General features: G+C 41.2%; 2 protein-coding genes across 14 annotated transcripts in view; both read right to left on the bottom strand.

Annotated features, from left to right (window-relative positions):
- LOC6032190 (peripheral plasma membrane protein CASK) overlaps positions 1-24,095 on the bottom strand; it is a 614,477-nt gene that overhangs the window by 230,128 nt on the left and 360,254 nt on the right. The gene's annotated exons all lie outside the window — the stretch shown is intronic.
- LOC119767994 lies at positions 1,490-22,777 on the bottom strand. The gene is made up of 3 exons (XM_038258192.1): positions 21,972-22,777; positions 21,759-21,904; positions 1,490-2,090 (listed from the first exon to the last, which is right to left on the bottom strand). The coding sequence occupies exons 1-3, from the start codon at positions 22,509-22,511 to the stop codon at positions 2,045-2,047; spliced, it is 732 nt and encodes a 243-aa protein (XP_038114120.1). The 5' UTR covers positions 22,512-22,777; the 3' UTR covers positions 1,490-2,044.

Below are 24,095 nucleotides of genomic sequence, written 5' to 3'. Positions count from 1 at the left end.
TTCCTGCGCTTATTTCCCAAAACCCACTTGTGTGTACTCACTTTTCCTATGTTGTAGTGTGTTTTACGGTTCGGTGTGTTTTGTACTACACGGCTTCTGCTGGAACGGGGAGCAACAGACACTGCAGCCGACATCATTGTGTGTAACACGTGTGACATGGGATGGAGAATTTCCTGGGAGAGCTACATGGCAATTCGCGTGAACCCTGGCAGACGCTTCCCGTATTCGTGTGCTTGTTTTGCCAAAGCAAACGCGTGTTTCTTTCCTCTTCGATGCCACATGAATCGATTCAAAAATACTGGATGCTTCTTAAAGGAGTTGAAAAAAATTTCTAATTAAAAATGAAAAAAAGAAGTCAATTAAAAAAAACAAATTTGCCAAACTTCCAGGTCAACTGAGTACACTTTTGGACTCGACCTTCACCGATTTGGACCAAACTTGGACGGAACGTTCATCCATTGATAGCTAACAGAAATCCCAAGTTTGGTGCTGATCGGACCATCCCTCTATTTTTTGGCACCGCCCTCTTTTTCTAAAAAACTTTTTTTTCTTTTAATCATAACTTTGCAACTATTTGAGCAAAAGACTTTCTGCAGGTTGCATTTTATAGAAAACTGTTTAGGGAATTCGATAAAAATAAAATTTCAACCCTTAAATGCTTACTAGTATTAAAATTCAGTTTTGACCAACTCTTTATATTTGTATTTGTTTTATTTTATCACCATCGTGTTCCCCGTACAATTTTACATAATAACACAGTTCAACAAAAAATCAAATGTTTCTTGTCTCTGAGACGAGAATATGTGTTCCTAGTAGATTTTTGCCTGCTGAATCCGAATCCGGGTCCAGAATTGCTCCAAATGGTCCCAATTTTGAGATACACCCGTTTGAAATGTTAGTTTAGGCAAAATTAGCTACTTTGTCGACTATTTTACAAAAGAACTATTGAATAAACAACTAAACCAATACATGTATCTTAAAGTTCACGTTTTCCCCTTTCTGAAACACCCCGGGTTTTTAAAATTTGATTGTTTCTACGCATATTTAAAGCCATTTTAAAATTAGAATTTGACTTGCATGCAAGTTGGAAAAACTTGAATGAGAACCAACTGAAAATATAATTTTAAAATGGCTATAAATATGCGTAGAAACAATCAAATTTTAAAAACCCGGAGTGTTTCAGAAAGGGGAAAACGTGAACTTTAAGATACATGCATTGGTTTAGTTGTTTATTCAATAGTTCTTTTGTAAAATAGTCGACAAAGTAGCTAATTTTTGCCTAAACTAACATTTCAAACGGGTGTATCTCAAAATTGGGACCATTTGGAGCAATTCTGGACCCGGATTCGGATTCAGCAGGCAAAAATCTACTAGGAACACATATTCTCGTCTCAGAGACAAAATCTTGTTGGACTGTGTAATCAATGTAGACCTCAAACTAAAATGAACTATTGGCGAGATATAGCGATTTTACTGAAAAAAGTTTGATTTTACACAGCACTCGGAAGTACATGGTGTACTTTTCAACAAAAAGGGATGAATCCCGCACCTGTAAACTCTCACAAACTTGACACTTTTCGCTCGTGAAAGTATTGAGTTTCAACGCTTCATTCAGCTAAATTGCAGCCCTTTGTCAGTCAAATATAATTAGCAAGATTGTTGTGGTGCGGTGTGAGAAGGCTGCAGGTAATTCTCATAAAATGTAATGCTGGTGCACCCGGAAAACTGAAATGCATATTGTTCCACGACTAGACAATGAGGAGGGAAAACTCCATGGAAATACAGCTCCAACAATGGTAGCGATGCCGACTATGTCACGAAATTTAAAACGTTGTATGTGGAAAATCTGGCGGACAAGCTTAGCGCTGCTGGGCGCAAACAAGTTTTGCAATATTGTAATGCCAGGCATTGGGGGGACAGATCCGACATAATGAGACACTTTTTGGGGGTTGCTCTTTTGCCAAAAAAAAACCGCTTAGATGTGCAGCGATTTGTATGCAGGGAACACATTGTGTCATTTTTTTTCAATTTGATACAAGATATACTATACCGGATGAGGGGTAGCCATTGAGAAGAGGAAAAGTGCATACCTGTAACAAGAAAAAGAAAATAAATTGCGTATTAGCTTGATTCTATAGTTTTGCTGGTTAATTAAGAACAATTATTTAAATTTAATAATGTTGCGGGGTTCAATGAAAAGTAGCTTAGAAAACCGTTTTCTTCCGACCAAAATAGATTATATAAAAAAAGACAGGTGCACAGAAAAAATTTCCATTGTCAACATAAAGATAAAGGGGGAAGCGTAAGAAGGGGGGGGTTAACAATTTTCGCAGCAAGCCTGTATATCAATTTTGCAAGTGTGTAACCATGTCAGCGATCTGCAGTTCTCACCAACACATATAATGCCGGCGCATTCCAGAGCAACTTTTTAGGGAGAAGAATACGTTGGTGTTCTGTCTTTCTCAATTCATTAAGCCTCCATGGCGCGCAATTATTTTTATGTATTTACAAAAAACGAAAATAGTAATTTATGCGACAAGTTGCAAAAAGAGGATTTTTTCATCACGAGTCGTACATTTATCCAACGAGGTTCACCGAGTTGGATAAATACGAAGAGTGCTGAAAAATCAAGTTTTGCAACGAGTTCCATACAACATTTTTTGCAATTCCAAAAAACACACATTGAGTGAAATTTTATGTCAAATTTTCATGTATTTTGTCAATGAATCGTTTAAATCAAAAAATGTTGAAAAGTGTTACTTTTCAAAACAAGTGCTGAAAAGTTCAACTTTTCAGCACCCATTTGAGTGTTGAAAAGTAAAACTTTTCAGCATTTATTTTGAAAAGTGTTGCTATTCGATTCTGTTATTTTTGGTACAGAAAAGTAGGCTATATCGTCGTTCAAGAATGTCAGGAAAAGTAAGTAGTTTCACGACGGTACTTTTTGGGGTGTGGACTAAGTAAGCTGATCCCAAGTAACATTTTAGGCTTTATCAAAGCTGTCACAACCGCTATAAAACCTATCAGCCAAAACCAACATTAAAACCCCTTAGTCGTAACAAACTCCCCAGAACCTTGATAAACCCAACTTAAAACCCAAAAGGACCTCCGCAAAAGGTTGTTACGGCCTATTTATAAAACCTACATAGGAGCTCAAGGCTTTACAACTGAATCCTAACAACATCCTCAAAGCCTTGATAAAACCTTTGTTAAAACCTAGTCAGGAGTTATGGAAAAATGACATTTCATACGTCTTTAAACGTCTTATACCGAATAGGTTTTATTTTGGCAAAAAATAAGTCTTCGTCTTGCCAAATGAAATTATGGAGATGGTTGTCAAAAATGGCGATGATAAATAATAATTATTAGAGGTAATCCAAATAATTTGAAAGCTTATTTCTCACAATTGATGGCTCAAATTCAGCTGCGGTTGAAATTTTATTGATAAATGTTGGGGAGATAGAGCCAAAAAATTCAACTCACTTCATCAAAAATCAATATTTTGTAATCATAGTGTTTAATGTTAAAAAATATTTTATTGCAATTCTTTGAAAAAAATGTTCAAACTATTTTTAAACATCTATCGCTATATAAATCATACCAGAAATTCAGCATAAGTGTGTGTTTTCATCAAATTTAAATCATTTTTTCAGTTTTCTATTTTTTCAATCAAGATGGCGGTCAATCATATTCAATCAGAGCACGCGTCTAGCGCCATATTTATGCACTGCTATTTGGCCGCGATAAATGCTCTTTAAGGAGCTTATGGTTTTAAGTGAGCTTTTTACATGCCTAATGGCACTTGACAGCTACAACACCCTAGGTTTTAACAAAGCATGCGATAAAACCGTTTGGTATGGCATTGCCATCTGGTTTTAAAGCCTCTGTTAAAACATTCATAAAACCTTATTGAAAGCCAGTCGGCTTTTATTTCTACCCGGTTTTATGTCCGAGGCATAAAACCCTGTTAGAACCTATTAATTAGCTCTTGCTTGTTGGTTGCGGTGAATGCTCAAATAAAACTATTAGGCAATCAAGATGCTACAATAAACCCTTAATAAAACTTGGTGGTGGCTAGTTGGTTTAAAAATGTTACTTGGGATGGATATGTATTGCGACAGTTTGATATTATTTTAGGATAAAACTTTTTTTTGTCGCGCATGCCATTGATAAATTTACACATTACCAGAGGAAATTTTTTTTTTTTTCTGACCATAAATCTTTCATCAGTTTATGCAAAAATCCCTTCGATAAGTACAATAACGCACAGATTTTTTTATTTTGCAAAAACTAGGATTTTTAAAGCTATGTATAAAACGTAGTTACAATAACAGTTGTAGGTGTAAGCGATAAGCAAGACAAAACTCGCAAAAAACTGCTTCTATTAGCAATAGTAGCAATTTTCTATTGACTTTATATTACTGTCTGTCAAATGGAAAAATGATTAAAAAAATGAAAGAAAAAAAAACATATACTAATAGTGTTTTATACGACAACTAACTTTTCAAAATTGAAATGCATTTAATTTTTCCTTGCAAATCATCTCTGTGGAATTCCACTTCCCAGCGAGAGAATCGCCCAGAACGGCGACTCCTTTGAACCGAGCCTCTTGCGCTCGCGACACTGACTGATGCTGAATGACGCGCTCTGCGTAGCTGTCATTCTGCCGAGGATTGTCGGTATAACCATAATGCCGACAAGCACGCTATAGCGTGTAGCCTAGAGACCCTAAATAGATAGAATGGCCAAACAAGTTGCATCTAAGATATGCCTACCACACATCCTCCCTCTACTCAAAAAATGAAGAAAATAGCAGTGTGCTAGCAGTGTGAAAAACGAAACTTTTCGCACTACAACCCACTGGTCTTGGCGATCTCTGTTGTTAGATTGCTACCCGAACCTAGGCGTCCCAAGGTTTGGGCGGGACCTTTTTTTTACAACTAGTTCATTTGAGCTCCAGGATTCAAACTGACGATCTTTGGATTGCGAGTCCAAATGCTGACTCCACCGAAGCAGGCTTGGTCTGCTGGTACTTATTGTCTGTATCAACTCCAGGGAGATGATTCCTACACCTGGAATGATCCAAGGGAGTGAGAGGCAACCACGCTTGCAGCTGCACCACCGACTCTGGCCAGCAATTTGAGTTAATGTTAATTCTCAATAAAGCCTTTATCCTGACCAGACTTCTTTAAACAAAACAGGAACCTGCGCAGATCATCTTGCAAGTTAACCAAATGTTTTCTGTTATCTTCTTACCGTTCAAAATACACCCACCTCGGAGCATGCTCCTTCGCCCCTGGGTTGCGAATCCAGACCGAGAGAGCTACCGAGCTGCGTATTTGGGAGATATGATATCCAACCAGAATTTTAGGCTTATTCTTGCTACTTATATAATACGCTCCAGATCGCGGTTTGGGAGAATTGATCAAAATTAGTTTTGTTCACCACTCAGCCTGACGCTACGCTTATCTACAATAACCAATCATAACTGGACCACAAATTGGTGTTCTAAGGCACGTGAGATACGAAGATCAAGAATCAATTTCAATTGAATCGTGCGCGAGTATAAGCAGTCGAGCAAGGCATGCGTTCAGCCAAGCATAGTGTGGGTATTATAGTGCGACTCTCGATATTTTAAAAAATTCCACTTATTTATCACCAGTGTTCTTCCGCCAGACGAAAACTTTTAGGAGTACGTGATCATCCGTATCGTCGGATAGCATCTGGCCGCTGTCAACGTGGTGCACACGAGAACGCCCACAAGCCCGTTGGAGACCAGAGCTACGATATCCAACCTAAGGGTGTAGCTTTCCCTGTATTGACTGATCGCTTGCTCGACGAAAGTGGTTTACGGACACTTCGTAGGGATGCCTGTTTCACGCCTGGTAGTGGTTATCCCGTTGAGGCCTGTCAGCTCTCGAGTTAAAGGAAATCACTGGCAGCATTAAAATTTTGAGGAAACAACGCTACCTGCGTGTAGAAAGTTCGATCGTCACGTGCCGGGTGTGATCCCTTCGCCGTCTTCCATCTTTTGCATCTACGGAACTTCCAGGGCGTCGAACTTGGACACCATCCGTGAACCGGACACACGCACGCACTTAAGCCCGACACAAACTCGTGAACGCCATCCATTTTGCAATATAAACAACGCAGTTCCATCAACAGCCCATCAGGTACCGCTAACTATGTTCATTAATGGCCGTCGGGAAGCGCACGGACGCTCTGGACTGTTGGGACTTCATCTTTACCACGCGGCACAAACCGCGTTCATTATCTACCATGTAGACAATTCCAGTTTACCTAAATGAATATCCCAGCTTGCTCAAGTCTTGTTAGTATCTTGCATCTTGCATGTATCGAAAGTCTTGCGGACATCCCATCTCGCTTTGAATCTTGCGGACATCCCATCTCGCTTTAAATCTTGCGGACATCCTATCTCGCGTAAGTCTGGTTGATACCTTGCGGACATCCCATCTCGCTCAAGCCTTGGTGGTCCCTTGCGGACATCCCATCTCGCTTTAAGTCTTGCTGGTTTCTTGCGGACATCCCATCTCGTTTTAAATCTTGCGGACATCCCATCTCGCTTTAAGTCTTGCTGGTTTCTTGCGGACATCCCATCTCGCTTTAAGTCTTGCTGGTTTCTTGCGGACATCCCATCTCGCTTTGAATCTTGCGGACATCCCATCTCGCTTTAAGTCTTGCTGGTTTCTTGCGGACATCCCATCTCGCTTTAAGTCTTGCGGACATCCCATCTCGCTTTAAGTCTTGCGGACATCCCATCTCGCTTTAAGTCTTGCTGGTTTCTTGCGGACATCCCATCTCGCTTTAAGTCTTGCTGGTTTCTTGCGGACATCCCATCTCGCTTTAAATCTTGCGGACATCCCATCTCGCTTTAAGTCTTGCTGGTTTCTTGTGGACATCCCTTCTCGCTTTAAATCTTGCGGACATCTCATCTCGCTTTAAGTCTTGCGGACATCCCATCTCGCTTTAAGTCTTGCTGGTTTCTTGCGGACATCCCATCTCGCTTTAAGTCTTGCGGACATCCCATCTCGCTTTAAGTCTTGCTGGTTTCTTGCGGACATCCCATCTCGCTTTAAGTCTTGCTGGTTTCTTGCGGACATCCCATCTCGCTTTAAATCTTGCGGACATCCCATCTCGCTTTAAGTCTTGCTGGTTTCTTGCGGACATCCCATCTCGCTTTAAGTCTTGCTGGTTTCTTGTGGACATCCCTTCTCGCTTTAAATCTTGCGGACATCTCATCTCGCTTTAAGTCTTGCGGACATCCCATCTCGCTTTAAGTCTTGCTGGTTTCTTGCGGACATCCCATCTTGCTTTAAGTCTTGCGGACATCCCATCTCGCTAACGTCTTGTTGATATCTTGCGGACATCCCATCTCGCTTGAATCTTCCTAGGGCAACCGTTATAACAACCATGTTCTTCAGTTCTGTGTTCGTTTCGTTTCGAAAGCATAAGTTCAGGAGTTCTATCTGAAGTTCAGACTAGAGTTCAGACCAACAAGCTGATGATCAACCTTGTCAGACTTTCACTAGCTGCATTCCTTCGAGTAGATGACTCTTCCATGGTATTTTTCATCTTAAGAACCAAGCACAAAACCATCTAAAAGAAAGAAGAAAAAACATAAAGTAAAACATATAAATGATGAACATTAAAAGTATCCTCTTGAAACACCTCGTAACCAAGTCGAGCACTCGCTACGGATACATGTAAACAAACCTTCCGAACCAGACACGTCCTTAAACTTCTTCATATGTCGAATTTCCACCTTTTCTTGACTCGCCTCGGTACGCTGCTCCTTTTCATCACTGAAAGCGCTGAACACCTCTGAACCTGCACAATTATGAAACGCCTGCCGGCCTCGTCCCTCTTCATCGTGGGACACGTATTTTAATTCCGGGTTAACGGTGGCAAAAAATGATGTCACATTTTGCTTCCAACACCGAAGGGACCACGCTCTCATCCCGTTCAACTTTAACCTATCGCCATCCTCCACAGCCTCATTGTTCAACGCGCCTACATCCGTTAAAAGTTTTCAACGTGTACGAGTTTGGAAGAATCGTCTCTTTGCTCGTGACCTCCAGCCGGTCCAGCCAGTTAACATGCAAACAGTAGTGAATCCAGACGATCGACCCGGTCCTGCCACACCCCCGGTACAGCTCTCCAACGAAAGCGCCAACATGCCCTGTCCGGAAGCAACCGGATGTTCCGGCGCAACGGACACTGTTCGACCGCTTCGCTAGGGAAGCGATCTTGACGGTTCATTTCGCCGGCTTGAGCTGCGAGTCTACAAAGGCGTGGCATGTCTGCTGGAGCTGGACCAGTTCCGGCGGAAGCCCGCATATACTTAAGTGGCGGAATGCACACGAATGTGGAATGGACATTATTTTGCGGAACATTTTGGAAAATACTGATTCTGATTGCACTACGGAATAATACGCACAAGCCCCTTGTCGCTTATTTGTAATTTAAATTCAATAAAAAAAAAACGATGAAGCGGAACACCGACGTCCCGACAATTGTCTCGATCCACCGTGTGTCACACCACTCCACCTCCGGCACCCAAGCACCACGATCACAAAAATAAAGATTTCTCTATTTACCTGTTTCCTTCCGTTTGCTTCAACTTTTTTTCACGCCGTCTGAGCGACTCTCTCGCTGAGTTGTGTTCCAGGTTCCAGGGAATTTTACAGTGGAATTAAATCCGGCAGGATCGCCAATGTGGAATTCCACTTCCCAGCGAGAGAATCGCCCAGAACGGCGACTCCTTTGAACCGAGCCTCTTGCGCTCGCGACACTGACTGATGCTGTATGACGCGCTCTGCGTAGCTGTCATTCTGCCGAGGATTGTCGGTATAACCATAATGCCGACAAGCACGCTATAGCGTGTAGCCTAGAGACCCTAAATAGATAGAATGGCCAAACAAGTTGCATCTATTTTTTTTTTTTTGAAATTAAATATGTCTTTATTGAACATTCTTATAATAATTACATTTCTTTTACATGATAAGTGGTATGGCCTAATGCTCTTCATCTTTGTTATATTTTTCGTTTTCTTATTAACTGATCACATTTATTTATTTGCTTCAAATTGTTTTACATTATTGCATTGAATTGAATACATTTGGGTAAAAAAAAAAAAAAATCACTTTAACAACTAATCCTAACCTAAAACTAAAAAAAAAATAATCCATTGAAATATTCAAAATCACTAGAACGAGTAAACTACGAACTGTATTTTAAGATAAATCCTCCAAGCGTTCTTACTTGTTCCGCACGAGTTTTGCAACCACGCAGTGTTGTTGTCATCTCGATGAAAATGTTCAGAAGTTCTTGTGGTGAAAACAGATCACTGCTGCCTTCATCCGTTGATGTTGGTTGGTTTTCCTCGATTGCTGACTGAAGCCAGGAGGTGTTGTGTTCTCTGCAACTTTTTGCCGCTGATTCAACGGCAATGGCTGCAGATTTGGAACCACTCGAACAGATCCCACTCCAGGTGACGCCAAAGCAGGAAAATCCACGTCCGTGAAAGTTGGTGGTGTTTTGCGACGATTTGGTTGGTGCCTCGTCGTCGCTTGCTGCCGAATTTTCACAAACTCAGCTCGTTTTGGGCAGCTTCGATTCTTGGTCGAATGGTCGCCGCCGCAATTGAAGCATTTCGCTTCGATGTTCTCGTTGATTGTTTCGCAAGCTTGAGTTTTGTGCTCACCTCCGCAGGTTGCACAACGACTCTTGATGAAACAGTTCCTTCCACCATGCCCAAACTGCAAACAGTTCGAACACTGTGTCACGTCACGGTGCACTGGACGATAACGTTCCCAAGACACGATGATGTTGAAAATTGCCCGAACTGCCTTCAGCTCAGACGGCGTTGTCGATCCTTTCTCGAGATGAACCAGGTACAGTTGATCACGATACTTGATGTCCTTGTTGTGTCTCGTCATCTTGAAGACTTCGATCACGTTCAACTTCAGAGTTTTGAGCTCTTCTTTCAGCACACTTACATCCATGTCGTACAGGCCTCGGAGGACCTGTTTCATGGGGCGTTTACCTGGATCGTCATGGCTGTAGTATTCAATCTTTGTGTTGTTCAGGAAATCCCGAACGTAGTTGTAATCCTTTCTGGTAGGTAGCAGAATTTTGAGTCCATCAGCACACAAGCGAATGGAAGCTCGTAAAGCACCAGATTTGATAAATCCGGTCAGCCACTTTCGCACCGAATCCGATGACGATGTTTTCACAAAAATGGGTGGCAACTTTTCCCGTCGTTCAAATTCTTCCTTCTCGCTCACGTCCACAGGGAGGGTAGCAAACTGGTTTCCAGACGAATTTTGAGCGTCCTTGCTCAAACTGCCTGGCTTTGCAGGTAGCACTTCGGCATTCTTTAGCTTCTTCAAATCTGCCGATCCTGCTGGTGAGGACCGCCTCTTTTTCTTGCCGTGAGGCATTTTTTGCACTTTTTAGCACTCTTTTGGTTTGTGAGGGACACACGTCTGACTCGCTTCTCTGCTGATCGCAGACTAACAAGTTGCATCTAAGATATGCCTACCACACAATCTCCTCGTTTCCTTTTATTCCAAACGGGTTTTCTAACCACTACCCAAATATTTTGAATATTTGGAGCAAGTTATGGTTTATTTCTTAGCCCTTTATGGTGATTTTTTAATTATTTAATTTATGGTATGGTTTATGAAATGGCTACAGCTTGAAAAATGTCTTCAATTTGAAAAATTCTCATAGTACAACAAGCAGTTTTAAATTATAATATAAATCACTCCACAATGAGCCTTCCACTTATTCATATTATACATCAGAGCTCCAGAGTTAAAAATCATTTAAGCAGGTATATTAGACTATGACAGACAAACAAACAAACAAACACGCATTTTTGACAATTTGGTAGTACAGTATGTAAAAAAAGTTTTTACACCCCTTGGGCAATATGCACATATTGTGATGAAACATCAAAACGATTTAATGTTCAGAGAAACCAAACATTTTGATACAAAAAGTTCATGAAAAGATTATTTCTATAAAAAGTTCTATAACAAATTCTTTTACAAAAATCAAAAAAAGTGCAAAATGGTTTGTACACCTTTCGAAAAATTAACACAAATAATGTTATTTGTTGACAAATCACAATAAATCCGAACTCCAAATGGGCATCCTTGACTTATTAAAAACATAATTTGGATTGAATATAAAGTTTACTAACTACTTAGTATAAAAGTTTATACAACTCCGGAAATTCTACTTAAAACTTATCAAAATTTAATTTTGCAAACTTTTAATTCAATTAAATGTCAATTTACCATAGAATTGCTAAACAAACATTTTTGATGTGGTATAATACCGTTTTGGGGGTCTTTGTATCGATAGAATAGCTTTTTGGTGAAATTTCGTACCAACCCGAAAAATCCGCCGGCATCCGAACCGGTCCACGATTCATTAATCAACCTAAGTGGCATCGGAAAGGGCATTAAATTTCCAATCTTTTGATACCCAAACATCTAGATGTTTTACAAACCCCACGTTTTTAAATACCTGAGCAAAAAGTAAATTTGATCCATGAGAACAAAAAATACGAAAGTCCAAACATTTCAAACGAAACCATAACAACGTTTTGCCTTCCTCACTGAGGTAAGGCTATAATCCTGCTCTAAAAATGAAATTTGAATCAAAACGTCGTAGACCCACCTTCATGTATACATATTGACTCAGAATCGAAAACTGAACAAATGTCTGTGTGTATGTGTGTGTATGTGTGTGTGTGTGTGTGTGTGTGTGTGTGTATGTGTGTGTGTGTGTATGTGTGTGTGTATGTATGTATGTGACCAACAAACTAGCTCATGTTTCTCGGCACTGGCTGAAGCGATTTGACCCGAACCTGTTGCATTCGACTTGGTTTAGGGTCCCATAGATCGAGTTTTATACAGATTGAAGTTTTGATTAGGAGTTCAAAAGTTATGTATAAAAATGTGTTTTCACATATATCCGGATCTCACTTAAATGTATGTAAACTATGTCCGGGTCCATCATCCGACCCATCGTTGATTAGGTTATCAAAAGACCTTTCCAACGAGCCTAAAACATTGAATATCTGGCAACCCTGTCTCGAGATATGGCCACTTAAGTGATATTGATGTACTTTTTGGAAGCCGGATCTCACTTAAATGTATGTAAACTATGTCCGGGTCCATCATCCGACCCATCGTTGATTAGGTTATCAAAAGACCTTTCCAACGAGCCTAAAACATTGAATATCTGGCAACCCTGTCTCGAGATATGGCCACTTAAGTGATATTGATGTACTTTTTGGAAGCCGGATCTCACTTAAATGTATGTAAACTATGTCCGGGTCCATCATCCGACCCATCGTTGGTTAGGTTATCAAAAGACCTTTCCAACGAGCCTAAAACATTGAATATCTGGCAACCCTGTCTCGAGATATGGCCACTTAAGTGATATTGATGTACTTTTTTGAAGCTGGATCTCATTTAAATGTAAGTAAACTATGTCCGGATCCACCATCCCACCCTTCGTTGGTTAGGTTATCAGAAAACCTTTCCAACGAGTTCAAACATTGAAGATCTGGCAACCCTGTCTCGAGATATGTACACTTAAGTGATATTGATGTGCTTTTTGATGCCGGATCTCACTTAAATGTATGTAAACTATGTCCGGATCCACCATCCGACCCATCGTTGGTTATGTTATCAAAAGACCTTTCCAACGAGTTAAAAACATTGGAGATCTGGCAACCCTGTCTTGAGATATGTACACTTAAGTGATATTGATGTACTTTTTTACTCCGGATCTAAAAAAGAGATGAAATTTTTGTATCTGAAAGAGATGAAATTTCATATCAGCCATTGTTGGTAATAAGTGAGGAAGGCTCCAACCACATAGGTGGATTAAGTTAGTTTTTACCTAGGTATTTAAAAGCACGTGTCTTTTTTAATATGTTTATGTTTTAGTAAATTCTAGTAATCACCCTTAATTATCGCAAGGCACATTTATATTGCGAGCTTTAAAAAAAACTTTAAGGATAATGCTTAACGGGTGGGCGTTATTTTTTCCCTCACTGTGTGTGTGTTTCTGTTTTGTTTTACTAATTGCTCTTTTACAAACACACACACGTTCACACACACATTCACACACACATACACGACTGTAGCTCAACGACCACTAGTAATACTGGCGTAAAATGGCGGTAAAGGTACCGCGCGTTACGTGCCAAATCACCGGTTGGTGCGACGCGCGAAAAGTAATCCTCTTTGGACCCATAAGCTTTCTTTTTAAATGTTCGAAAAGCGCCTCAAAAGACACAAATGTGAGCGCGTACGTGTAGGTGCGGGAACTACACAGTCATGAACATGCCTATAAGATTTCCCACCGGGGTCCTCAATCGCCTTCCATTTCTCTGTGTGTGTGTTTCGCTCATATGAAGACCGCGACGAATGCGCTGATTAAATTATACTAATTTATTTTGCTAATTAAACGGCATTGTGTATTCATGCGCGGCACAGCGGGGCCTTCATGGAACTGGCATTCTTGAAAATTTTCATTGCTCTAGGTGGTAAACAGTTCATTTTTACGATCCTGTGCCGGCTCCGTAGCTTAATCGTTGCGGCTTCAGTTGCGCAAACAGAACGTTCCGGAATCAAATCCCGACAAGGGTACAAATTTACCATAATTTCACTGCTGGCCAGCAGGTATTGAATCTGAGTGAAATTTTTTAATTTATAGACACAAGTTTTTGGTACCTAAACAAAAGTCGATGCTTAAATTTGAAAATTTTCGTCACACATAAAAAAATTAAGTGACACCGTCGTAGATAAACAATATTTGTACACAAAGCGATATTATGTTGCGTGTTTTGCCACCTCTTCCTTTCGCGACTGAACAAAATTGGCAAGCAAAAGGAAACTTTTTTTCCGATTTTCCCATCCCTGCTCGGGATCCTGTTAATGAACTTCTCCCATCTTTAGATTTCAAACGGCTTTTCTTCAAATGTGAGGCTAAATTTTTGAAACTCGAGCAAAAATTGGTTGAAATAACACAGAGGTTTTTGCCTTCCTCACTGCACGGAGAAAAAAGAGTTCCCAAAATCGTGAACAAGCGTTCATGAAATTCAGAACCACGAACAAAGTGTTCAAATTCCATGGTACGATTTTGAAAAACGTACCATGAAATTTGAACACTTCGTTCGTGGTTCCCAATTTCACGAACGCTTGTTCACGATTTTGAGAACTCTTTTTTCTCCGTGTGAGGTAAGGCTATAATCCTGCTCTAAAAATGAACTTTGAATAAAAACGTCGTAGACCAACCTTCATGTATACATATCGACTCAGAATCGAAAACTGAACAAATGTCTGTGTGTATGTGTGTGTGTATGTGTGTGTGTATGTATGTATGTGACCAACAAACTAGCTCATGTTTCTCGGCACTGGCTGAACCGATTTGACCCGAACTTGTTGCATTCGACTTGGTTTAGGGTCCCAAAGATCGAGTTTTATACAGATTGAAGTTTCGATAAGTAGTTCAAAAGTTATGTATAAAAATGTGTTTTCACATATATTTGGATCTCACTTAACTGTATGTAAACTATGTCCGGGTCCAGCATTCGACCCATCGTTGGTTAGGTTATCAAAAGACCTTTCCAACGAGTCCAAAACATTGAAGATCTGGCAACCCTGTCTCGAAATATGTCCACTTAAGTGATATTGATATACTTTTTTGAAGCCGGATCTCACTTAAAGGTATGTAAACTACGTCCGGGTCCATCATCCGACCCATCGTTGGTTAGGTTATCAAAAAATCTTTCCAACGAGCCCAAAACATTGAAGATCTGGTAACCCTGTCTCGAGATATGGCCACTTAAGTGATATCGATGTACTTTTTGGAAGCCGGATCTAAAAAATAGATGAATTCGTGTACAGCCATTGTTGTGAGGAAGGCTCCAACCACATAGGTGGATTAAGTTAGTTTTTTTATTTGATTTGTTAAAAAATGTTGTTTATTTCGAAAATTTACAAAAATGGCAATTTTTCGGACCATTCTTTTTGAGCCCAATCTGAGCATTTTTGTTTTCATCCTGCGTCCAGCTGCCAGTCAACCAGCCTGCCTCCCACCAGTCATTTTGAAACAATAGATTCACGTCCCCCACAACGTTCGAACAGAATGAGTTGGTAACCGAGATACGTGGCCTTGTTTAATCCGCTTTCAGGACAAGGCTGAGCTCCCTTTTCTGGTTCAAGATAGTGGTTTTGCATTTCCGTCACAAGTTGAATTTTCCACAGAAGGAAAAGGGGCGGGAATGAGCAGGTATGTTGTTGCTTCGACTTGCAGCGGTGATTGATGGGAAATAAATTTGTCTCGCAAAAGGTTTAAAGCATAAACTCGTTGACGTGTCGACGTCGGTGAGTGGAATTCTCGCTCCGGGGCTTGAAATCCGTTTGGTTCAACACTGCGGTCGGGGTTGGAGGTATCTCTATCTCTCTCTCTTAGGATGGAAAGGATTAAGTTTCGCTCGTAGAATCTTGCAGCAGCATAATTATCGACATCAACGTCGCCGAGCGGTTTCGTCGGAAAGCGGCTCAAGTTTCCCGATCCTCTCTCACAACACTGTCATCGAACCAGCCGCCAAACGAGGGAACGGCTTTTTGCGGAAAACACGCGAAAATTCGCGACGCGGGAAATTCCACCCCCGTAATCTGACTAATTCCATTATACGACGCTCCCCGTCGTCCGGATTGTACGAAACGGTGGATGGATTTAGCACGATGAGGAAGTCTCTTTGTAGTACAGACAGAATGTGACGCCTGTTTGATGTGGTACTGTACTAGCGTACAGCAGATGGATTGTTGTGTACAGGGCAATGTTGCGAGATGTTCTGGTTGTGGACCACCAGGGAAAAGTCTGGCTAAACTGTACCGTAAAAGGATTTAGCGTGTAGAAAGAGATTCAGATTACTCCTTTGTCTGACAGAAAGAAACAAAAATGAAATTAATTTACCAATGGATTTGCTAAAATAATTTCTTTTTACCCAAGCAAAAAAATATAGAAATTTATAGTTATCGTGCTATTTTGTCACAGATCTTCGATATTCGTTTTTCTATCCCGAGATATTCAACAAAAACCGTAAAACCCTACGAAACCTAGGGTGGAATGTTTTGGCTGGGGGACATTTACCATATGGGTAATTCTCTACCAACTCACACGAAATCGGGAAAAGTTGCCCCGACCCCTCTTCGATTTGCGTGAAACTTTGTCCTAAGGGGTAACTTTTGTCCCTGATCACAAAACCGAGGTCCGTTTTTTGATATCTCGTGACGGAGAGTTGGTACGACCCCTTCCATTTTTGAACATGCGAAAAAAGAGGTGTTTTTCAATAATTTGCAGCCTGTAACGGTGATGAGATAGAAATTTGGTGTCAAAGGGACTTTTATGTAAAATTAGACGCCCGATTTGATGGCGTACTCAGAATTCCGAAAAAACGTATTTTTCATCGAAAAAAACACTAAAAAAGTTTTAAAAATTCTCCCATTTTCCGTTACTCGACCGTAAAAAATGTTGGAACATGTCATTTTATGGGAAATTTAATGTTCTTTCCGAATCTACATTGACCCAGAAGGGTCATTTTTTCATTTAGAACATTTTTTTTCATTTTAAAATTTCGTGTTTTTTCTAACGTTGCAGGATTATTTTTTAGAGTGTAACAATGTTCTACAAAGTTGTAGAACAGACAATTACAAAAATTTTGATATGTAGAAATAAGGGGTTTGCTTAAAAACATCACGAGTTATCGCGATTTTACGAAAAAAAGTTTTGAAAAAGTTACTTTTTGCGTTTCTCTTTGTTTCGTCGTCCGTGTCTGTCGCGGGTGACCATGAACGGCCATGATCGATGACGACCAACTTTTTCAAAACTTTTTTTCGTAAAATCGCGATAACTCGTGATGTTTTTAAGCAAACCCCTTATGTCTATATATCAAAATTTTTGTAATTGTCTGCTCTACAACTTTGTAGAACATTGTTACACTCTAAAAATAACCCTGCAAAGTTAGAAAAACACGAAATTTTAAAATGAAAAAATTGTTCTAATGAAAAATGACCCTTCTGGGTCAATGTAGATTCGAAAAGAACATTAAATTTCCCATAAAATGACATGTTCCAATTTTTTACAGTCAAGTAACGGAAAATGGGAGAATTTTTAAAACTTTTTAGTGTTTTTTCGATGAAAATACGTTTTTCGGAATTCTGAGTACGCCATCAAATCGGGCGTCTAATTATACATAAAAGTCCCTTTGACACCAAATTTCTATCTCATCACCGTTACAGGCTGCAAATTATTGAAAAACACCTCTTTTTCGCATGTTCAAAAATGGAAGGGGTCGTACCGCCCCTCCGTCACGAGATATCAAAAAACGGACCTCGGATTCGTGATCAGGAACAAAAGTTACCCCTTAGGACAAAGTTTCACGCAAATCGAAGAGGGGTCGGGGCAACTGCTGTGTGAGTTGGCGGAGAATTACCCATATACTATTGCGTGCTATTTTCAGGAAGTTGCTGTGTCCTATCCCTCGCCTAGACCAGACCAAATCCATGATAAAGCTGACAGACCAAATCTGTCAGACCAAGACTGTCAGACCAAAGAGCAAAAAGTAAACAATCTTGTTCTTCGACGTAGGTGCACACAAATCAACAAAAGAAAATTTGAAAAAGATTTTATTTTTTCAATTCAATGACTGGGTTTGGACTGCAAAATTGAATGGATGCCAGAAAATGATTAAACAGTGTGGCGTCCTGTACACCGACAATTAAATAAGCAGTTAAAAGCCTTATTCTTCCACTTTCATTTTTGATCGCGTTTTCTGTTTATACCTGAAAAATCTTGAAATTATTTATATGGATTTGTGATTCCTCTCGTTTCATCATTCCCTTGGCTATTTTTGGTAGCAAACTTCATAGTTTTGATACTAGGGCCGGCCGTGGCTGACTGGTAACGGTTTTCGCTTTGTAAGCGAATGGTCCTGGGTTCGATTCCCATCTGCTCCCAACGAGAAAGTGTAGGAAATATAAATCTTGAAACTCTGAACATGACCGAAAAATCTAAGTCACTCGAGTCAGGGTTCGATCCCCCGTCCTTTGGATCGGTAAGCAAAAATGCTAACCACTAGGCCATCGTGACTTAGTGAACTGAAATGAGGAATACTGTTGTTACTCCCAAATATACACGCAGGGCCTTGTCCATTTGACATCGGTTCGGAAGTTCTAAATAACGTTTGATTCCGATTGATGCAAACGTTCTTCAGGGCGGGGCTTGTCGATACAAGCTGAGGCGCTTGGCTAGCCAGCGTAGAAATGGGTTACCGAAGCTCGGCGGAGCTAACAACACCTTACAAATGCCTATGCACACAAACTTCATAGTTTTGATACTGGACATGATAGAAGACATTTTGGCAGAGCCACAAATTTGAAAAATTATATATTCAAAAAGACACTTTTGCGCCAATTTTATATGTATTTGCCGATGTTTAATATTCATATAATTTTCTTTTTTTTTCTTCAAAAATGGCCTCACCGCTAAAGATTAATGAAGGGAGTTAGGACAGCTTGTTTCGATTTCGTCCAATTTCACAGAGTTTATCCCGAATGAAATCTACTAACAAAACAGATGCTATTTTCGGCATAAGGCCTTGTGCAATTGTGTATTTATTTATATATTTTAAGCTACATTAAATACCAATAACAACGGTTATTATGACATAATTTTTCAAACTCTATGAATGTTTGACAATGTGCTTTTTCAAATATGTATTTTGAAGACACGTGTGCTTCAAACAGTTTTTAAAATGTTAATTGTTCTTAATTGAAGTAACTGTATCAAAATACTCTAAAACCTGGTCTATTTATTACATTTCACATTGATAAAAGATAATATTCAACGTTTGATTGCTTTGACTAAGAAGTTATCGTTAGAGCTTGAATACCAAATATGAGTCCGTGATGAAAACTCGAGCGTCCAAAGCCAAGTATGTACTTTGTCCATTGGGTTTTGTATGGGAAATGACAGTTTTTTTTGCATGTTTAATCAAATAATTAAGAGGTTTTTTTGTGAACTGCGAATCAGTAACTTATTTCTTATGCTAAGAATTCGTCAATTATTATTCCAACGTTTTTAACAGGCTTACAAAAATAATGCATTGATTTCATTTCATTACTTACTTACTTTACTTTTATTGGCGCTACACCATTAGCTTGGCCTGCTGCACGATTCTCCGCCAACAAGCTCGGTCCATGGCTGCATGTCTCCAATTTCGCGGTGCACCCACACTTTCTAGATCGCTCTCCACTTGGTCCACCCACCTCGCACGTTGCACCCCTACGTCTTGTTCCTACCGGTTCCGACACAAACACCAACTTCGCAGGATTGATCTTCTGGTTCCGTTGGCTCAATTGCTCGGTACGTTCCGGCATCCTTGCAACATGACCGGCCCACTGCAACCGTCCAGCCTTCGCGACCTTCCGGATGCTTGGTTCGTTGTAGAGTTGTGCAAGTTCGTGGTTCATTCTCCGCCGCCATCCGTCGTTCTCATATACGCCACCAAAGATGGTCCTTAGCACTCGACGTTCGAAGACGCTTAGCGCTCGTATGTCCTCTTCGAGCATTGTCCACGTCTCGTGCCCGTAGAGGACGACCGGTCTTATCAGCGACTTGTAGATGGAACACTTCGTATGTAGGGAGAATTTCCGGGACCTTAGGCTCTTGTGGAGACCGAAATAAGCACGACTTCCAGCGATGATGCGTCTCCGAATTTCCCTGCTGCAGCTGTTGTCCGACGTCACCAACGATCCGAGGTACACAAACTCCTCTACCATCTCGAATTCGTCCCCGTCGATTGTAACGCTTGGTCCAATGCGGGCCCTAAGGGACTCGGTTCCTCCTGCCAGCAGGTACTTTGTCTTCGCCACATTCACCCTTAGCCCAACCTTCTCTGCTTCCCGCTTCAAGCCGGTGTACGCATCCGCAACCGCCTTGAACGTTCTGCCAACAATGTCCATGTCGTCAGCGAAGCAGATGAATTGGTTGGACTTGCTGAAGATCGTGTCCCGCATATTGAATCCCGCTCGTCTCATAACACCTTCCAGTACCACATTGAAACAGAGGCAAGAAATCCCATCGCCTTGCCGAAGCCCCCCGAGTGAAGGAAACGAGTCCGATTCCGCACCCGATATCTCCACACAGCACCGAGCCCCATCCATCGTCATCTTGATCAGTCTGATCAACTTCCCGGGAAAGCCGTTCTCGTCCATGATTTTCCATAGCTCTTCGCGATCGACTGAGTCGTACGCGGCTTTGAAGTCGATGAATAGGTGGTGCGTGGGAACTTGGTACTCGCGACACTTTTGGAGGATTTGTGTGAAGATTTGGTCGGTTGTTGATCTCCCCATGACGAATCCGGCTTGATAACTTCCAACAAAACCTTCCGCTATTGGCGATAGGCGGCTGAAGAGGATCTGGGAGAACACTTTGTAGGCCGCGTTGAGGACTGTGATGGCACGGTAGTTCTCACAATCTAACTTGTCCCCCTTCTTGTAGATCGGGCATATTACTCCCACTTTCCACTCCTCCGGTAGCTGTTCTGACTCCCAGATCCTGACTATCAGCCGGTGCAAACAGGACGCCAGCTTCTCCGGGCCCATCTTGATGAGTTCAGCACCGATACCATCCTTACCCGCTGCTTTGTTGTTCTTCAGCTTCTTGATGGCATCCTTAACTTCCCTCATCGTGGGAACTGGCTCTTCTCCTTCTCCTGCTGTACCGATGAAGTCCTCTCTCCCGCCGCCTTGAGCCCCTGCCTCTGCTTCTGCGCCATTCAGGTGTTCATCGAAGTGCTGCTTCCACCTGTCGATCACCTCACGCTCGTTCGTCAAGATAGCTCCATTTTATCCCGGCACATTTCGACTCGCGGCGTGAAGCCGTTGCGGGATCCGTTGAGCTTCTTGTAGAACTTGCGCGTTTCGTTCGAGCGATGCAGCTGCTCCATGTCCTCAAACTCCAACTCTTCCTGGTGGCGCACTTTTGCCCGGAAGAGCTGGTGCTGCTGCCTTCGCTTCTGTCCATACGCCTCTTCGTAATCACGGAGATTGAACTGCAGCATTGCCCTCCGTGCTGCATTCTTCTCCTCCAAAATCGCTCAACACTCCTCGTCGAACCAATCGTTCCGTCGTCCTCGTTCCACAAATCCGATGGTGCTTTCTGCTGCGTTGGTGATGGCTGCCTTGACGCTCCTCCAGCAGTCCTCGAGGGGAGCTTCCAACAGCTCACCCTCCCCTGGCAACGCAGCCTCCAGCGAATGCGCGTACCGGGAGGCGACTTCCGGTAACTTAAGTCGCTCCAGTCAGTTTTTTTCATTTCATTATAAAGCTTATTATAAATTGCCAAATTTTAATTATTATTTTCAATAGTTTACACAACATATTAACATTAATCTGTACATTTGTAATTATTTAGAGTTCAAGAATTCTAGTCTATCGCCATAAACACATTTGAAAAAAAAAACAACGACAACAAATTATTCTTGTAGCACACCAAAGACCATCGAACCATAAAAAATAACACATTATGCTTAGTTCTTCACGCAGCAATCGTTGTAGTCGTTTAACACATTGTACATATTGTAGGCAAGATTGAGCAAGACCCAGAACCGATCCTGGGTAAATTCAATAGATCCGTACCCATTGAACCTTAACGGTTGCTGCGACATTGCAATCACTGTGACGAAATTTCTACGCACTGATTTGTACTCAGCTGCAAAATGATCCTCGTACTCCAGCCTCGTAGGCCAATCCAGGTAGTACACTTCTCGGCCAATGGATTCGTGCTGTTTTTTAACAAAGAGTAGAAGAATGTTTAAGATAATTGTTTGGAAAAGATTATGCCACACTTACTGCCTCGTTCAGCAGGCTCACCATCCGGGTGAGGATAAGACACTCGAAGGCAATATAAAGGCAGTATGCCAAGGTTTGTATTGAGAACAATGTAATCGTTTTCATTTGAGCCAGATAGTATGATCCAAGAGCCAAATTCAAAGCAGTCGTGTAGTAAATGATCAAGAAATGAGAATTCAGCATCGGACGAATTTTGTTTTTTATTGCAAGAAACTCGACGTGCAGAGCAATGCATTCGCCAAACTCCTCTTGTATGTACTTCCAAAAGTAAAATTTTAGCTTGTATTCCATTTGAAGAATGCTGCAAGCTTCTGATTCCATCCTCCTTTGAACATGTTGGTCAGTGTTGTGAAAAATTTGTGAAAATGTTTGGGTAATTACTTTGAGTTCTGCTTCAAGTCCATTCACGATCATGTATACTGCAATGTGTACAGCTGGTCGTAGCAACGAGTGTGCGGACATTAACAAACAGAACATGTTATCGCAAAGACATTGCATACGTGGAAAGCTTTGGCTTATATCAAATGGTAATCGAAGCATGTGATGGTGAGCAAAGTCGATAAATTGAAAGCTAAGACACAAAACAAGCTCAAAACTTATTGCAAAAATTACTATTTTGCGAATATGATAAAAAGATCCACTTCGAATTGCCAGTGATTTTTGCAAATTTCTTCCAAACTGGCGTCTATTCACATATTGCCGAACAGCTATGATTGCGTCAGAATGCCGAATGATGAGAAACAAGCGTAAATTGCTCTGAAAAAGAGATACAATAGCTTGCAAACAGCTAAGCACAATTTCGAAGTTTTCTCCGTTCTTAATGTTACGATGAGTGTTCCACAAAACAACAAATAACACACTGAGACACGAAACAACACGTAAAACGTTCCACAACCGACGGTAATATTTGTTCTGTGTGTTAAGTTTTGCACCGGAAATGGCCAGAAGAAGATCCAGCCCAAAAAAGCTGTCTGTCGAATAGTTAAAGTCCCTTCTTAAGCCGCGCCAAAACGCGGTCAGCCGCGATTTGCACCGATTCCACACTCTTCTTGCCAACTGTTTGCACTCCATCGTTTCGAAAAGAAAACTGCAACTCGCTCATCTTTGGACATCGTCTAATATAGGGTCTCCACCGTGGAATCTTGAGGGGCGGAGTCTTACATCGATGACCCAATCACCGACGGACAGCACCCTGTGGGGATCCCATCCTACTTCAGGGTGGCGACTTGCAAAACTCTGATTGGACCACGACCAATCGGGAGGCGATATCTAGGTCTGCAATAATGATGTGTTGTGGCTAATGCTGAACCTTCTTGGGGTTCTTTTTTTTCGATTGGTCCACTACTTTAAGGGGCATGGTGGCTGCTCAACGTGGAAACGTTCTGTAAAATTCCTTAAATGTTCTAAAATGTGCTCACAATCGTCTTTAGGGCGCCCAATATCCCGTCCCGGAAAAAATGGGATGACAGTATGCCAATCTTATGAACAACTCAAAATGTATGCAGGCTGACGTTTCTGCATACATAATAGGGTGGTCTAAATCCGGTCTTACCCGAGGCTATTCTCTGAAATCATAGATTGACCGACGCCAAGAAATTATCAGAAACTTTTTTTTTCTGAAAGTAATGAAATGTTAGTTGAACTTTCGTTTTCTGAATTGAGTGATATTTTTTTGGAATTGCTAATTATTTAGTAGGATAATTACAGGCAGTGACATGCTGTTTTTATTACTGTGAACAGACACGGACCACTGCGACACTTGCGTCTATTGTAGTATGATCTGTGCTCAGATCCGAGGACGTGGAGATGAGCGAGATTGAGGAGAAATCTAGTTTATTTTTGACCCATCGAGAGATCGTTACAGATCATATAGCCCAATCTTCAGCTCGAATTTTGCCTGAGAGCATGTGACCGAGCCGAACGTAACATTTGAAGCTCTGCTCTGTGTACTGCTACAGAGTTCTTCAACGCTCAGACTCAGTCGCCAACAGATCCTCGACCGCCACCTTCCCCTTTTTGTCTCGCCAGATGATGTTCAAGCCATCGACCTTTCGCTTACACTGAAATAAAAAAAAAGTACCAAATTCCTAAATTCTAGGAATTTTGCCTCCTTTCCTTATTAAG

Source organism: Culex quinquefasciatus, chromosome 1, assembly GCF_015732765.1.
Source record: "Culex quinquefasciatus strain JHB chromosome 1, VPISU_Cqui_1.0_pri_paternal, whole genome shotgun sequence".
Lineage (NCBI taxonomy): Eukaryota > Metazoa > Arthropoda > Insecta > Diptera > Culicidae > Culex > Culex quinquefasciatus.
The sequence above is the reverse complement of the archived record's forward strand: the minus strand, read 5'-3'. Positions and strand labels throughout refer to the sequence as shown.